This window comes from Gavia stellata, chromosome 19 (assembly GCF_030936135.1).
Source record: "Gavia stellata isolate bGavSte3 chromosome 19, bGavSte3.hap2, whole genome shotgun sequence".
NCBI lineage: Eukaryota > Metazoa > Chordata > Aves > Gaviiformes > Gaviidae > Gavia > Gavia stellata.
Window position 1 is genome coordinate 6,129,042 of NC_082612.1, and position 18,662 is coordinate 6,147,703.

The 18,662-nt window shown below is 37.1% G+C and overlaps 1 protein-coding gene across 1 annotated transcript in view; it reads right to left on the reverse strand.

Moving 5' to 3' along the window:
• The window catches only part of PDE5A (phosphodiesterase 5A), a 67,136-nt gene that overhangs the window by 29,019 nt on the left and 19,455 nt on the right, over positions 1 to 18,662 (reverse strand). Inside the window, exons 4-9 of the mRNA XM_059826774.1 lie at positions 11,104 to 11,175; positions 9,904 to 9,993; positions 8,538 to 8,675; positions 7,158 to 7,225; positions 4,925 to 5,033; positions 1,635 to 1,719 (exon numbers count right to left, since the gene is read on the reverse strand). Coding sequence (XP_059682757.1) covers positions 1,635 to 1,719; positions 4,925 to 5,033; positions 7,158 to 7,225; positions 8,538 to 8,675; positions 9,904 to 9,993; positions 11,104 to 11,175 — 562 coding nt within the window. The remainder of the gene's footprint in view (positions 1 to 1,634; positions 1,720 to 4,924; positions 5,034 to 7,157; positions 7,226 to 8,537; positions 8,676 to 9,903; positions 9,994 to 11,103; positions 11,176 to 18,662) is intronic.

The following is an 18,662-nucleotide window of genomic DNA, read 5'->3' on the forward strand; positions in this document are numbered from 1 at the left end:
CCTTGCCCTATTAAAGACCTGAACATTAGGCAGGCTGTGAAACCTTGAAAGACTTTGAAGAACATTTCCCAATGAGAATTACTCAGATTTGAAAAACCCATCTAAATGGGTGGCCTCACTGAAACTTTCAGTTTGAACTTCCACAGAAAATAACAATAGAAAAAAAACTATGAGATCAAATGCAACTGTTTTATCAGTAGCTATACAGCATAGTGAAATATCTCTAATTAAAGCTCAATAGTTCAATCTTCATCTTGGTCTTCTAGGGTCTGGTAGAATATTTAAAGCAAAGTAAGAAAAGAACTCATTAAAGAAGCTGATATCAAAAGAAATTTCAGAGAACTCCATTAGGTAAAGATGATGCTTCTCTTTCTGCTTCAGGAGTTAAAAAAAAAAAAGATCTATCTTCATGGAAAAGTGACCTCATATTTACTACATACAAGGGTTATGCAGTTTTGCCATAATTCTCAAGGAAAATTGTTTGAAGACCGTTAAAAAATGCATTCTTGGAACTCTTAACATTTACTTGCCAAATTTTGTAAAGCTGAGGAAGTCGGATTCATGCTGCTATCTAGAAATCAGTATATTTTATGTTCTGTTTGCTTGTGGAACTTACTGATGCCAGGAAAGCAGGCTGACACTCATTGCACTCTTCATGGGACAGGGAAGTCCTGGTCATTTCCAAAATCATCATCATCCCTTTGTTTAAGGTGAATCTGAAATTCACCGAAAGACTTAAAGCTCATTAAGCTGATTCCCTGACCAGATCCTCAAAACTATTTAGGTGTATACTCATCTTTGAGGACCCAGACCACGGCCACCTAAATATTTTTAGGGAACTTGAGTTAACTAGGCTTCTCAGTTTCCATCAGCATCTAGGCCTATGAGGACCTAAGTGATGTCAAATTACTTCTGAAAATGTTACCCCAGGAAATCAGTGGTACTATGGCCACTCTTTAAAATAGAAGAAAAGTAGTTCTAGAAAAAGCAAAGGAGATGCTGGGGAGAGATTTACACTGGGTAGCTTTAGACACTTAAACTAGTGTCTTACAATAGGACTGTAGGCTCCCTATGTAATCCACAGATAGAAGCAGGCACCTCTAAAGGGCAATTCGTAGCACCAAAATTGCACAGCAGCTAGTCTTCTAATGTATGAATCTTTCCGTAGCTGAGTCTCATTTGAGGAAACTGTCAATGTCTGTGCAGTTCAGCTTGCCTTCCCACGTGCCACCACTGTTCTCTAGAAGCCCAGCACTACAGACAGCTTAGGCCTGAAAAACTTATTTACTGATCTACATCTTCTCTTCCTTTCACTACCTTATAAAAGATCTGCACAAGCAGGAGTGGTAACTGACTCTCTGAACAGGAAGCAATGAAAATAGTTTTACTTACAGAAAATTTTTGAGTGCAAAGAAGCTATAAAAATGGTGAAGTATCACAGAAGCGTTGTAGATACTTGGTAACTTATTAGGTAAGCAATTTACAGTCAAGGTTGCAGTGGACTTGTTAGTTGAAAACATGATAATTAAGGATCTTTTCTCCTGGACTGAGATTCCATGTTGCTGAGATTTTACTGTGGAGCACAGAAATATTTCTATGAAATGTATAAAAATATTCTTTGTAAAGATACCTACCTATCACTTTATTCTTTTTCCCATTTTTTATTGGTGTACACAGCAAACTCTTTATGTGTTGACTTAAATTTTCTGCATTGCCATTCTGTTAAACAAACAAAAAAATACAGTTACAATTTTTAAGTGGCTGAAATGAAAAAGCTGTAGAGCTGGGGTCTACAACTTCTTGGCTTACATACTCCTTCAAAAAGGAACCATGTCTTCAAAGAGTTTGCACGTCTTTGGCTGGATGGTATAATAAACACTGTATCTGATACAAACTTTAGTGAATAATAATACAGGTAATGATGATAATCTTCATTCAGTGGGATTTTACAGTGACTTGTGTAATTGTGCTAAAAATGTGCTAATTTTATAATAGGTTCTTTCATTAGAAGGTACCGCTTCCATGAAAATGACAACTTTGCACCAAGTGTTGCACTCAGTGCAGCTGAAAAGAGATCAGATGGGCTTTAGGACACCTTTTTACTCTCATGAGGTGATGAACTGTAAAAGGAACTGACCTCTCCCCTTTCCAGACTATCCCCTCACTTGCAATATGGCAATGTAAGGAAGAGATGTCATAAAACTAGAGCGACTACCTGACATTAAGCTAACTGTGCATTTTGTGGCACTAAAATTTTTGTAAACTCTTTTGGTTTGTTTGAGATGCCTTGATTAATCCACCAACCAATGAAAGGAGTCTTAGTGGAGACCAAATTATGATCTAAAGAACAACAGGTAGGAAAACTACCACCAAACAGGTCAACATTCTGCAGTCTTCCAAAGACCTTTTATCATGTCTCATGCTCCAGGAGAAGGAAAAGGAATTTTTTGGGGGGCTGAAAGGGTGGAACAAAAAGACAATGCATGTTTTTCAAATACCTGGTGAGAAAAGGATGTAGTTCTGCCCTGACTGCTCCTAGAATAACGTGACAGTTGCTGAGAAGTAATTTGGTCCAATCTCTAATTGTACGTGACTCAAAAAAAATGGGTACACACTAATATTTCAGATCAAAAGCTTATTCTGCGTTTTTTTTTACTATTGTTGCTCTGCTCTCTGGTGATGTGCAAGGATTGGAGGCAGTTTCTTTGCAGGCAAATATACAAACATTATAATGCTTACAAGTGGCAACAGGAAATGTGATTCTTTAAAAAAAACATTGAAGGATTACATCATGCCAGATACTTTACATGACTCCAGGAACTTAAGTACTACTACTTAATAGTAGCCCATTATCAAGAGGGTATATGGACTAACTCAGGAGTAGGATTTGCTGTTTTCTGAACTGTGACATACCTGTGAAATCAGCTATAAAAAAAAAAAATAAGAATCAGCATCTCTCCCTAGACCTCTCCAGCAAGGGCAGCTGAGAAACATAAAGGCAAGCTTGCATGAAAATTGGTTTCTGGCTACACTGAGAAGAACCTGCTGTTTCATGGTAAAGTTCAGATGCATTGAAAGCCAAACTGGACTGGATTAGAGATAAGACCACAGTGCCCAGTGCTTAATAAAAATGCCTGACCCAGTAGTAATGAACAGGAAGGAGATTAAGCAAAAACAGGCTTAAATGCCTTTAAGGAGTCTTGTAGATATTTGAACTTTGTCTCCACTGCACTAACTTTGCTGGTTCAGGGAAGACTAAACTGACTGATGAAGCCTGACATTTGGTTTCTGAACTGTGCTTGTAAGTGGCCTGAACCTGAGGCAGGCAACATCACGGCTCTTCCATGAATAAACCCAAGCTGTTGTTCTGCCTCACGTCACTACCTAGGTAGCTGAGGCCACCAAAGCCTTTAGAAAGCACAAAGTTATTTTCATAAGGTGAGTAAGCATGCTGTTGTATGTCCTCCAAAGAAAGAGGCAAGCTAGGGTTTCTAGGGCACTAGGTACACCTGGGATTTCCCTCATGTCAGAGTTCATCAGATTTCAAAACATTTAACCTACAGCCCTGCCTTGATACTGCTCCTACACAGTGGTGGAGATGCAGCCACTGTGTGTTGAAAAACATTATCCAAAATTCCTTCTAGCAGTACTATTATTTTCTTTTTATGAGTTTCTTTTACCTGCATAAGGTGTAAGTCATCTAGATTCCAGGGAAAAAAATCAAAAGAACTCTACTGACAAAGTGAAAAGCCTTTTCAGACAGTTGTTCAGACGACTCTCAAAGTATTCATTTTATTTTAGAATGTCTTCAATATAATCACCTCTTTATTGATCTAATACAGTATATCCACCCAATTCTGGTTTTACTTCCAGTCCTGCAGTTAAGATAGCTTTGGGCCCTGTACTGCAAAGTGGTGAGCACTCAATTTCTGTGCTCCTCAAGCCTTCATAGAAACCCATCCATGAAACCTTGCACAGAGAAAAAGGGAAGCAGCACCCCCAAGGCCCAAGGGAAGACGCTCCCCACCATGAGCTTCTTTCCACTTACTGGAACGATCACAGTGAACACTGTATTTTCTGACTTTCTAGTTGTGCATCTCGGAACAAAGAGTTTGGTAAAAAGCTATCTGCTGATCATAATAACTCGTCTCCCTCTTATTACCCTCTCCCTGAGCCCCTCTAGTGAACTGGCTTAAATGTAATAACAAGAGCAGACATCTTTCTAATTTCTGCATTGACAGGAAAATGGAGAATTACAAGTTTGCGTTTTGTTGATGATGACTTTGAAGGCAACCTGACTGTAATCTGAGTCTTGCCAAGTGATCTTCCCTCCTAACTCTCCAGTATCTGTGTGTTCAGTAGTACACCATAACACAAGCTCACACTTGATGAAGTGTGAAGCAAAAGCTCCCAAAGAAAAGTGAAGTTGTTCCTTCTCCAAAACAGCAAAGAACTTGCATCTATAACATTAACCTCTGCCAGAACAAGAAGGGAAAGCAGAGGATAAAAGGGAAGGAACTTCTGAAAGCCTCCCAACACTCACAGTAAACTACGGAGGATTACTGTGAAAATCTCCAACCGTTCTTCACTTAAATGTTTTTCCATAGAACATTTTGCAAGCTCTCCACATCACACTGTCTATTTAATGACAAATTAATGTTAGGCTTTTTTAATAATGGCTGTAGAGATAAATCCCTCCCCTGGCCACCCAGCTCACTGCGTGAGTATTGTACCATTTCTTCACTGATAATGAATTTTATCAAGCAAACGTATCTTCCTTTGTGTTTGCATAATTCTAACTGTGGCCATTACATTAATAGAAATAATAAGGGGAAAACAAAAAAGGTTTGAAAGGTAAACAGAAAAACATTTTCCATTCTGAATTTCAAAGCTTAAATTTCAAATCTAAGCTTATTTTACTTACTGTCCAGGGAAATCTTCTGTCTTTGCAGACATCTGGGATGTTGAGAGGCTCCATTGTGTTCTTGACATACTGAGCATACATGTAATTGATTTTGTTTGTATCATAGTCCCTGAAGGATACAGCATTATTATTATATGCTTAATATGAAAATGGGTCATTTCATTATGCAAAGCAGGTAATTGTAGTATCTTTCCTGTATGAGGAAAGTATGTAACCAATAGATACATAACAGTTGAGTTCAAATCCTGTATCCTAATCCAGCTTTTGTCATCACAAAACTGCAGGGTGGATTGATCTATATGTTCCACCATTTCTTTAATGCTCAACAACATTAACATTGAACACCAAACTTAAGAAATAAACAAATCAGTACAGTTTATGCAGATGAATAAACAGAACTTTTTGAAAACAAACTCCATTCACAAATCTGACACACTTGAAAAATTGATACTGGATGAAGTTCACATATTCTTTAAATGGAGTGCAGCAGGTAACATTTGTGAATTTTCTCCTTCTAAGTTCATTTCAAATTTGCTCTAAAAGTAAAGGCACAATCAGTTGCATGGGGATTCTGTTACTGAAATAGAACTGTTTTTTCCAAATCAGGACATAGAATATCTTCACAGAATCAATCATCTCCTACTTTTTTAGGCACGATGTATTTAATTAAGGCATTTCAAGTCTCTTGGACCCTTTGTCTGCTTTGGAGGAGGACATATGTCCTAATAATAAACCTATTCCCATCAAGCTCCTGTAGTTTCCCTCTGATGTTTGACTTGACTTTAGTTATCCTTCTGGTGTAAGGATATTCATAGCGCTGGAGGAAGGGAGTTATTCTTTCATTATTTCACCAACTTGGCTATACAAGGCAACGCCCCACAATTCTGAAAACTGGTCTGATTTGGGGTTTGATTCAGGGTCCTTGATTACATAATAAGCCTGAAATTTTATTATGCAAAGTAATACTTCCCATCTAATCCATGTCATTATATTTCTGCTATTGACCAAAATTGTGCCCTTCAAGCATGGCAGAAGTACTAACTCCAATGGTTGACTCATAGTACAGTCCTTGGCATATAATTGTGCTGTCTCATGAACAAGATTCAGATATGCAATTAAGCCTCCAAGAGTCCTTCCCTATCAGTTATGAGAAATAATTTACTGATGGCCCATGCAAGCAGTAAATTACATTTTGAGTCCATTAACTAGTAACCATGAAAGGGATAATGAATAGGAAGGGTAAATTCTCTTTAACATTCCCATAGTGTAGAAGAGGAAGTAAAGGGGAACTTTATCTTTCACCCTGTGATCTTACTAGCCTGTTGTACCTCTGTACTTTCTGGTTGTACATTTCCTAAAATCATAATACAGCTCAACAGTTTTTAGTTGCTCAAGCCACACACTTTGGACCTAATTTTCTAACACATGGAATTAAATTTAATATAAAAAATGTTCACTGCAAAAAAGATTATGGATATCTCCATTTTCTCTCTGCACACTATGTCTGTAGTAGTGCATTTTATATACAACTGTGTCTCACTCTTTTGACATTATTTGAAACAACTGTTTTTGATGACAGAGAAAGGTAATGGATACAGTAATTTTCAAACTTCAATACAGAGTTTCAAACTAAATTTGGAAACTGTTTAATCTGGGTATTTTAATTCAATTATTTCTAAATCTTTCCCTTCCTCCCAGTTGAACTTCTTAATCGTTTCTCAAAGATTACTGAAAGTTAGAACTGTAGGACTTTATTCTTGATTTAGTCAGTCATGTTCTTTGAGTCAGCTTCTCTATCAATGAAATAAGAATAATGATTAAAATAATTGATTAAAATAATAAATAGGATTAGCACCTACTAATGTGGATATGTCTACAACATAGTCGTCTGCGCAGATTTCTTACAGATCTGTTTTAGAGCAGTGCACCAACTTAGATTTTTACTTCTCACATTTTTTACATTTCCATAGCTTAGCCTTGCGATACAACTGTGTACTTTGACCCAACAAAGTGAAGAGATCAGGCCCTACTCTCCTATTCTGCTCAGTGTGACCTTTTTAAGGCAATAGAGTTCGTCTACGTACCTTTCAGGGCAAAACTTGCTCTATAAAAATAGCAGTAATACATGGTACCCACTGGAAATAAGGTCTGTTATTATGAAAAAAAAATACTAAAAGCATAGTTTCTTCAACATTCTCCTGGGATGAACAAAATTTTGAATTCATTGTTTTACCTCTTCAGATTTTCAGCTGATTCTTCTAATTCGTCAGATTCCATGTGAAACACACTAGAAAATGAATCCTGGAATACCAAGAGGATATTTTAATATATAGGTGTGTAAGGTTGTCATAAGTTAGAATAGGAGTATTCATTAAAAGCTTGTTGCAATTATCAAAACCTATTCTGTAATAAAGACAAGTGTAAAATTATTTAACTTCATTTCACATCTAGCAGCAAGCATAAAGGATCCTACCACAAAAATATCTTTTGATACAAATTTAAATATTATTGAAGTGTCTTGAATCTCTACTGATCACTCTGAGAAGAAATGCCAGTATTTACAAGCTGTGCCAAATTTATCTGTCAGCACAGAACTTCTTTATTTTAATATTCATCCAATTCTAGACCTGCTTTGCTTGGACAGGTAAGGACATCAAAACCTTTTAAACATACTGACTGATCTCTGCGTTGATTTTCACGCAGCTTTTTTTAACAGTTGAGAAGCCTAAATGTAGAGTGAAACTAGATTCTCTCTGTACTAAAGATTCAAACTACAGACTACAAACTAGGTGCTGGAGTTTATCTTACTTGCAAAGACAGTGTGAATATATGAATACAAAAATTATAGAAATTTCTCTTTGGTATTCTTGTGTGCAGGCATGACTCTTCTAAATACAGTAAAGGTTGGGATTGTGGCAGATGATCACAAGTGCTGTGTGGTATTTCTGTGCTACAGAACCTGGAAATACTTCCTCACTTCCAGATCTTAGTAACACCCATATCTATAACGAGTAGGAAAAGTAAAACTAGCAATGGCAGTACAAGACTGAGGCATGCGACATAATATCCTGCTCCGTGTTCTGCAGCCTATTTTCAATGGGAAAGAAATACAGGTGGGCAGATTGGAAAGCAGTTGTGCTTTGCTTCAGTGAGCCAGGATCTTGGGACAGGCCATGATTCTGTTTAGATACTCCCTGCTTAGATATACTCAAGAAATAAAAAGCGCCATCAAAACTGATTCTGCACAGGAAACAAAGGCCACATCGTTTTTCTCCCAGCCTTTTCCTTTTTTCCATCCTACATCGGTAGCCAAGAAAATGAGTTATGCAAGAGTTCAACATTCAAGAGCTATGACACAGGAGAGAGCTTAGAGCCATAGTTTACCAACAGGTAATGCAAAATGGCTGCATAAAATGGCAGTCTGGCCTACATAAAGACCGAAGCCTCCCAAGTCAACACCTAACCTGAGCAGATGCCGTAAAAGAAAAGGCAGAGGATGAAACGGCAACAGAACATACTATGGGTTTGAAATACCACTGAGTCAGAATGGAGGGAAGCCCACATTGCTCCCAGGGAGTAAGCACTTCTGCCTTCAGACAAAAAACATACTCACAGTACAATCTTCATCCACTATGAAGATGGTACACCTCTGCACTTGCATGAAGGATATTATAGTGGCAGCTATCTTCTTCAGAATTACTTCCAAAGACTGCTGCTCTTCAAAAATCAGGCTGGCAAGATTAAGAAGCACCTGGGGAAAAAGGTCTTTTGTGAAATTTTGACTAATTGTGATTTAAGCAACAATTATCATTACTACTGTCTTTGATTCTTCTCCTTTTCCCCTAATCAAGGAAGTCAACATGTATGTCTGTAACCCAAATTAAGTTTTGTCTCTCACACAGACTGCAAGGTAACAGTAAATAATAGCCAGTTCGACACTTTTGATGGAAGAAATAAATAGCATATTTAGCTGTCTGATGTTTTCGGTCAGAGAGACAGAATAGATTTAGGCATTAACAGTTCATCAAAAGAAACTTGAGAAATCCAGACAACACAGTTATTTGTCCTTAGGAAACCCAATAGTTTCCTATGGCTTGTGTGCATTCTAAAAACAGTGATATTTACATTTCTTAAGACTTTTGAACACAATTATTATCTGTTGTAATTCTGACAGGTGCTAGTGAACTCATGTGGTGAAAACACCATTTAGATACAGGCTGCTGTATTTCAAAGTTGGTGCTGAAAGACTTGGCTGCTCAGATGTACTCATACTATATTCCTTTTTTCCTCACAAGAAGCATGGCACCAATTGGAGAAGATTATCCAAATTTGTACCAATTTACAAACTCTGATAGTCACTTGGAAACTCAGACCTACCAGAAAACTTTTAAAACAACTGCTGCCTAGTTGTTTTCCAAAACTTTTCATACTGTATATGGCAGACATATTCACACGTAAGGGCCATGGCATTAATAACCCATCAGTTATAAAGATGGCTGCAAAATATGGTTACATTAATCAGAAGGAAATTCAGTTTTCCATCTGGTCATTACTGAAAATACGGTTAGTGACTATTTATAGTTGTAGTAGACTAAAAGAGCAATCTGTATAACCTCTACTGTTCTGTAGGGATAATTCTATCTGAAATTTCTGGAGTGTGTACACCTCTGGTTGTATAATATATACAGTGAGCCACAGGAAGAGTTCAGGCAATATCGAGTATATTGACATGGCATAAATTTTCTGACATGTAGCTTTACCTCCTTCCCCTAGATGGTCCACTTCTCACAGCCCAAGCTGGAATGTGCCCAGCTGCTCTCAGTGCAGTTAAGAGTTTTATCAGAGATACATAGCATTCAATTAGAGTAATTAAAAATAGCCAAGGAATAACGGCCATATGAGAAATATCAGGAGCAGGCACTGATTACTAGTTAACCATTATAATTTCTGTATTCTCGGGACAAACCTGTTGACCGTACCTGATTACGCCTGTTCTCAAGCAAAGATGTCTCATACAGTTGAGCGTTGTGAAGAACAATTCCACAAAATGCCAAATACGCAGCAAAATCCTGAAGACAAATGAACATCAACACCTTTTGAAGATAATGTTTCACAGCATCTTAACTCTATTCAAAGATAAGCTACTGCAATTTTTTGTTTTCACTTTGAAGTATTAATTTATATTTTTAAGTTATTTTTGGCAACCACACATACAGGGTTTTTTTATTTTAAGTTACTCATAATTTGTTATTACCTCAAGAATCTCTTCTCCCTTTTTTAAACTAATGATCTTCACAGTTTATCCTAGGAAAAGTAGGATTGATACAAGCAGCAGCTTAGAGGAATCAACTCACTTTGCAGCAATGCATATTTTATCAAGAAAAACTCACTGCAGATAATCAGCCTCTCTTATTTTGGGGAATTCAATCTCTTGGAAAGTGGAAATAAAATTCTGCTAACATAGCAAAACCACAATTTTTTTCCCTTTTGGAATGGGATTAATTCTGCTATCCTGCAGGTACTTGGTATGCATTTTGCTTTAAAGGGGAAGTTTTCAAAGGGAAAGGGTGAATTCTAACTTTTTTATTGGTGAGGGTTAAGTCAACTTCTTCTATCTGAATGCAGCCTATTCTTTGCTATGCCAATCTGAATGTGACGTCTGGAAATGTTTGGAAAGCAACTGCAGTGTGAGAATTAGAAATTAAAGTGGTGTCTGCTATACTGATTATCTCATATATTGTTCATAATTTATCCAAAGCTTTTTCTCATCGTGTAATTGCTATATTTAGAAGTGATACAGTATTTAAAAAAGAATCACTACACAAATTTTAATATTCAAAATATGTTTGTTGGGGATGCCAGGAGAGTTAGAACCAATTAATAAAAAATGACGTCTATTGAAAGTTATGAAACTGTTTTACAATGCATTTCAGTAGAGTAAGCCTGTGTTTCAAAGATGTATGAGAGATACCATGCTGATCCAGAAATGAAACTATTTCACATCCACATTTCTCATGCCCTCATAAAGAAAGAAATTTGCAGTATTACCAGGGATTTTTACTTTTTCAGAGGTGTTTAATTTTTAATAACTTTAAAATTTCTGATCAGCATGAGAATAACATATCCATCCCCCATTCCCCTATGAAAATAGAAGAGACATAAATATCCAGCTTTTATACCTTTTCATCTTGTTCAGTGAAAGTGCCACCAATTCCAGATTTCTTATTGATTGCTTGAGCCACACCAACAACCTAGTGTATTCAAAATGGAGTAATTAGAAAATTTTTAGGAGTCTGTCATTGGATTCTATTTCTAGACGTATTTATAGAAGATAATAAATGATCATTACAGGTATTCATTTGGTTGACCTTTGGATAACGGAAGATATTTGAGCCTGTTTTTTTCCTAATTTATTCATATTACAAATAGCTGAGCATGAACCTGAAATATCCAAAAAAATAAGTGGCATGAGTCCTGGATGCTCTTATGAAGAGGGGTTGATTTGGTCCAAAATTGATTCTATAAATTGGAACAATGATCTCCCAGAAAGACAACAGTTTACGCTTCTGCATTCATAAGCCAGACCGTGCAACAGCTTTCTCTAAAGTTCACCTGGTTGTGTGTGTAGAAAATACCCTTCCTGCTAGCTCTGACAAAATTTCCAAAACATAGCCTCCTTACCAGATCTAGAGTTTGGCTACAGTGATCTTTTTGCATTTTGTATCTCTCTGAATCTGACCGGATTAATTTTCATCTGCTGAAAAATAGTATACAAAGGTTGTGTTCCTGCCAGGCTCAAGTTTGCTACTCAGACTTAGTACGCTTTTAAAGGTAGGCTTTTACTAAGACCACATTGAACCAACACTGAGAAGAGATACTTTGTTATGCTTCAGCTGGTAGTTAGACTGTCCTTCGTGCCACGATGTGCTGGTATCTCGCCATTTTTAATTATTTTCCCTATGGAGCAACTCAGAAGGTAGGGAAGAATCCTGATTTACAGGTAAAGAAGATAAGCAAAGGGTAAAAAGTCATTCACAGGTCCTGCAGGACATCTGTGATGGACTTAAGAAGCAAACTCATATGCACTGATCAACATTAAAGGCTTTCCGTTAAGTGGTTCTTTCTGTTCTTGGCACATGGCTTAAGTTGAAGCTTTCAAATGGACTATGTACTAAGATCACCAGCCAAGAGGCTTCATAAATTAAGGCCATCCACATAAGTAAATGAGTGCACAGAGAGTAACAAGGAGGGTTTCCCTGAACCTAGAAAAAAACTACTATGATTTATGAAGTAAAGACATCAACAGACCAGCTCCATTTACTTCCTTTGTTGGCTTGTCTCCTTTTGGATTTAAGTGGAAGAAAATGGAATCCATGTAACAATAAACCAAGCCAGATTACACATCTAGTTCTATTCTCATAAAGTTCTGTCTAAATTACATTGAATTCCAGATTATGCTTTTTTAGTATAGAAATAATCTGTGGTAAAATTTGATTTCAAGTTTCTGGACATAATTCCATGAATTGGGAGATCAGAACATGATTTCTAACAAAACAGAAAACAGTCCCTTTAAGGACAGTCAATTAAAGTCCAAGCTACTGGTGCTTTTGTAACTTTCTACACAGAGGATAGTTAGCCAATAAACATGTTTTCTTGATACAGGATGTTGATTTAGTTTTAAAAAAAATGTAAAATGAATGTGAGAGAACAATACAGCTGTTTAAGCATGATGCTTTTGTTACTGCCAGTCTTTGTGGAGTTCAATTCTGCCTGCTGGAGAGAGCCTCCCAGGAAACCATTCTGCCCTGCAAAGAGCTGAACTCCTTATAAAATTGAAAGTGGAATTCAGATCTTTGCTTAGTACTGATTCGAGTTTCTAATGCAGGCTCTAACTCTGACATTTGGGGAGAAAGGAAATTAGGTGGCTGCTTTGGACTTACTCTTACATACTCAACATAGATGTCTTCTCTGGTAACTTGGATCTGTTTTTCAGAGCCCAAGGAAATCAAGAGAATTTAAAAAGACCTTCCTATAAGTCAGTATGAAGAGAAAGTGAGCATTTCTTTAAAAAAATTAATTCACTGGGACAGTATTTCTGTAGATTCCCCACTGCAGTTATTCAAGCTGTGTACTGGCAGTGACCGTTCTGTCCTGTAAACTAGTTTAAACTTCTGGATTCTTCGCCTATCCTTGTACTTCCTTAGTTCTACTCTTCTGAGTCATAAATTAACCACGTAATTTCACAGCAGACTAAAATTGGAAGGCTTTCAGAAGGAGAAACAGGTTAATTTCATTTGAGATACTTCTGACTTTCACTGTCGATAAGGTGAAAATGAGAGGTTTTCTAGCTCAAATATTTTGTCATTCTATTAAAAAAGGTTATTTATTTTTCACAGAATCACTAAGGTTGGAAAAGACCTGTAACATCAAGTCCAACCATCAACTAACACCACCATGCCCATTAAACCACATCCCACAACGCCTCATCTACATGTTCCTTATGAAGATACTATTATTATACTACACATTACTAATGCACACTCTTGTTCTCTATTAAATCAAATTGTTACTATAATAAATGTTTGATGCATAAACATTTCCTAGATTATAGGATTTCAAGGCCTTAGCCTTTCCCTAATATAATTCAGTATGTTTCCCCTCCTTTTGAGACTTTGCAGATTATTACTAATCTGACTTTAGGCTTAAAAGAATTGGAGAAAGTATAGTTTCCTTGATTTGTGAAGTTAAAAAAAAAAACGTTCTGACTGTTAGTGAGTAATGACAGGTTTCTGTAATTGGCATCAAGAGTGGGAGCTATAACGTGGTAAACCCAGTGCTGTTTATCAGGATGGATGAGAAAGGTACCAAAGCAGATGACCTTCTGAGGAAGGTGCCAAGTGGAAAGTGGGGACAATTATGTCTGAGCCATTACTTATATTGGTACCCAGAAATAAAGCCCACAGTTTATGGTATCAAGCTGAATAGCCACTAGCAGAACCTGTAATGGATTTAGGTTAAGGCAGAGCTGAAACAGAGGAGTAGCTGGAAAGAGGGAGGCTGGAAACTAGGAGGAGCTGGAAGTCACTCACTGAAACCCTGCACTTCCTTACAGTCAGGCCATTCATCTATTTAAATGGCTGGATCTCATCTTCTGCTAAACTCAATGAATCTGCTGTGCAGTAAACTCAGGGGCTAGAATGTGCTAGCACAGATGAAGCCCACGTAGCCGAGTACAATAACATGAGAGAGTAAGTGGTAAGAAGTCATTAAGTACATGCAAAGCTTATATGCAAAGACTTTGAGTCTTTTCAGATTTTTTGGCACACTTACAACAAATGATTGACAAAGCTGCAAAGAACTTCCTTTGTCTGAGATCTAAGTAGTGTAAGACCAGTGCAAGGTGTTTATTTATTTGTGGGTATTTTTGTCATCCTCCTTTTTTGGGATAAACAGTATCAGAAGATAACTGTGTGGTGTGCATGTTTAAAAAAATTGTACTTAACTGTTAATTATTAAATTAATAATTGCTAAACTGGTGGAAGGCGTACAGTTTTATTTTTGTAATGGAAAAGACAATTTACTATCTCTCAGCCTAGCCTTCCCAAAATACTGATGTTACAAATAAGGTCATTGTTCTGCAGCATGAATCACTGCCAACTGTGGGCTCAGAAATGTCTGTCTGAAATAAAGCTTAACTGTCAGCTCCGTTCCATAAAACCCAGTTTTTCCCACAGTCAACCTCTCATTTACTTCAGTGAGGAATATTTCTTATCCAGTGAACTTTCTTACTGTAATAACAATGTATGACTAGCCTTATATACTTCTGTACCAGACTTTGAATAGTAAGCAAATCCTTTAACCAGTCAATATGCTTTTATGTTAACCTACATGTGCTGAGATTAATGGTTAGGCCTTTTCTCATACCACTGTCTTCTGTGGGTACTTATTTGATTTATTTTATTTTTTTCAGTTTTGATCCAGCATGAGCTAAGACAACTTCAATGAGGTCAGAGGCTTTTTAAAGCATCCAAAAGGTAAGTACTTTGATCTTGTGTAAACACATCCCCTCCATGAAAGGAAAGTCTGTGGTGCTTAAAAAAGCTATAAGAAAACAGTAAAAGGACCATATTAATATAGCAAAAAGACTATTTAGGCTCCCTTTATTAGCACTGCAGGTTTCTGATACATTAACAAAGGCATGTGTTCCAAGAGAAACGGTCATTTTTAGATCTTTGTTAAGGTCTTTCAATAAAAGGTTTTAACTGAAAAGGGAGGGAGTAATGAGGAGAACAAACCTAAAAATTCATGGTTAACTTGATGACGATAAAAATTCTGTGCAGATGCAAACCTTTTTGTTGTTGTTTCAGTGGCATTCTAAGCTTTTAAAGACAATTTTGTAGTACGTGCCTTTTTTTTTCATACAAAATAAGCAGTTTTAAAAATTAAACTGTTCCAAATTCTGGCCTCATTTGTATCATTACAAATTCCAGTGAACTTCACTAAATTCTCTAGAATGTGGTGGTGTAGAGACAGTAATGAGAAAAACCTCAGATGGATATTATTTAGCCATTGGAGTCTTGCCTGCAACCAGGTAATTAGGAGAAGATGTAGGAAACTCAAGAGGATCTGTTCCTGTTACTAAAGTAATTATGTAATTAGGACAAAAGTAAATCACATGGTATCATTTTAGGCCATGGAAAACATATGCCTGCATTTTAGAGAATACTAAGCACAGTATGAAACCCAAATCAACATTTTTAAAAATTACTATAAACAAATCTGAAATAACAATAGGCCTGATCTGTGATCTCCAGCTGGGAGTTAGGTTTGCACCGGCACAAAAACTGAATCAAAGGTGACTAACTACTCTAAGATTTCTGTATAGCTGAGCTCATTCAGATCACAGGTACATTAAAAGTGTGAAATCTTTGTGGCAATAAACAAGAGATATCTGAGAGAAAGCTAATTGTAAAGCTTGGAGAACATTGTAAAAAAATGACAGTCCACTCAAACACTTGCTCATGAAAGCGCTGTTCCAGTCTAACAAAAAGGTGTTACTTAGGCACAATATTTTATGTGTCTTTAATTCTCTAACAGGCAGGCACCAAGTGAACTTTCAAAAAAGTTGAGTCCTGTAGCAATAAAGCAAAGATACGTATGTTTGATTTTTTTGTCATTCTCCTACTATGCCTACAGAATTATCCTGTATATCTCTTGGTCATCCAAGACAAAACTAATAGGGAAGAAAGGGGTTAAAAACAGCTATGAAAAGGAACGACCACTAGAAAAGCTTAAGGTACGACACTGGACTGAGGAAAACCAAGACTAAGGGAGAGGAAAGACTGAAGTCATTAGTATCTGCTTATACTTAGATACCTGTGAGTTTATGGCCTAATCCCTAAAGTAACCAGTGAGCTGTTAAGTGCTGCACACTTTTTCATGAGCTTTACCCCCAGTCTGACTAGGTAGGTGAGATTATAGAACAAGGCATATCTATAGCAGTCACGCAGTCCCTAACAAGAGCCTTCATCCAGGATTGCTGTATTGAAAGCACATAAGGGGTGGGCAGAAAGGAACAAGCTGTATGTAAATGACCTTAGTGGTCCAGCTTTCTTTAAAGTCATTTGGAAAAATTCTGCTTGGAACAGAAACCAAGTACTTTGCTATTTTCCATTCAGACCACGTAAAACAGACATACACCATGAAGACAAAAAACAATTTTGATGATGGAATTGTTCTTTTACTTTCAGTCCTAAAAAGGGGGAAAAAACCCTCAAAAAAATTCCTGAGTCAATGTTCACACCTGTTTTACCACATCTGAACACAGCTTTCCTAATTGTATTCTTGCTGGCAACAAAGGTAATCTTCCAGTGCTGCTACTTGTTCTGTAACTTTTCTTCTCGATCTGTACCAGTTATCCTATTTAATAAAGCCTGATCCACATTACAAGGAGAGATTTCTTCTAATTATCAGAGCGCATTATTTTTACTACTTTCTTGCAATAGCTGACTCCTGCCTCTAAAAGTAGTAGGCTACCTAAAGTATTGCCCAATAGATGATGACATCACTTCAGTGCTGATGACTGTGCTCTGAATTTTATCCGGATTTTTTCTTGCTGCAATTTTTTGCGCATTAAGATTACAGGCCTAACTCTGCGAAAGCTGTTCCAGCTCTACAGGCAGCTAGTGCCCTTTTTAGTTCGTTCTTACTTCAGCTGGCTTTAAAATACAATTCATGTAATTTTGCTTTCTAAGAAGATTTTTTTTTTTTTTTATTTACTTCGCTGGCACCTGAAGAAAAATGACATCAAGCCGAAGAATGGTAAGAGGAAGAGAGAAACTCAACTTTTATCTCATTTTAAAGATGGGAACATATCCACTTGAGAAGGCAGACTAAGTGATTTTAACCTTACTTTGCTCTCCTGGTCTTGTAGAGGTTTGATTCAGGCTTATAAAATTATCCTGCAGGGACAGAACTGTATTTACAGACTTTCATTTTTAATCAACTAAACTTTCACATCCTCTTCTATCATTCATGCCAGCAGCAGCCTGCATGACTTCCAGCAGTCTAGCTGCTATAACACATGTCTCAGCATAAGCTGAAAATCCACCCAAGAAGCAAATTACTGATCTCCATAATCCTGCAGCAAGACTGCTACTGGAACTTGAGTTAGCTTCTTTAAAGTTAGCTTGGCTAGATCTACACTATACTGCAGTGACTGTGATGTATTATACCTGAAGTCTTCACTGTGGGAGAAAATAACGTGGCTGGCTAACAGTAACATGCCTGGTCACATTTTATACGATAAAATTCAACAAGATATTTTCAAAGGCTGTTGTAAATAGAGTAGCACCCCTGATTTGTTGGGAAGAGCTTCCCAGTGACAGGAGATAGGGCAAAGTAAACAACAAACGAAACAATTGGAGCGAGCATTGCCAGAATAAAACATTTCCCTAGCCAGTTAGTAGGAAGTTCAATCTTACATACTCAGAGCCTGGGAGACAGGTCTCAGTTAATTCAGCTAGAAGTTCCCATATAAGAAAATCCTACAGATTTTAGTAGAAATTAAACTGAAATGGAATTTTATGGAAATTATTTTCCACAATTGAAAGAAAAAAATGCAGAAATAACAGAAAATTATGTCATTCCTGCAGATATTCTATGGCAGCTGATGACTCCGTGCATCAGAGACCATCCATTCTGCAGATACTGCAAACCAGTTAGAGAGCTGTACTGAGTCTTGTCATCAGCTTTAGATAACTCCACGAGTTGGTTTAAGCTAAGGACTTCCATTCCCTATTCAGTTCTGTCAAATTTTGTCAAAATGACTGTTAGTTTACAAATGTCTACAAAACCAGGTGAAGAAATGTGAGGTGATAATTACTTGCAACAACTTCTGTAGTCCTTTTTCTGGGTCTCTGAATCCAAGACCAAACAAAATCAGAAGAAAGTGCCCCTGCATTTACTGACTTTCTTATGGGAGCTCTAGAAGGCAAATCAGTATCATTTGAAGCTTCTGAAAAATTAAAGGTTTAAGGACGCACCAGGAATGAAAAGCTGCTTTTTGAGATACGCAATGCTGAACTGCCACAACCTTAGGTCTTCTGCCAGTAGTGGTAAAACCCTGATTTCTGTATAAGCACTGTAGCACTGAAATGGTTAGCATTAATAGCTACAGCTAGAGCCTGCGGCCAGCAATACCAGTTTCCTCTTGCAAAAGAAATAACCCTTGTAACTC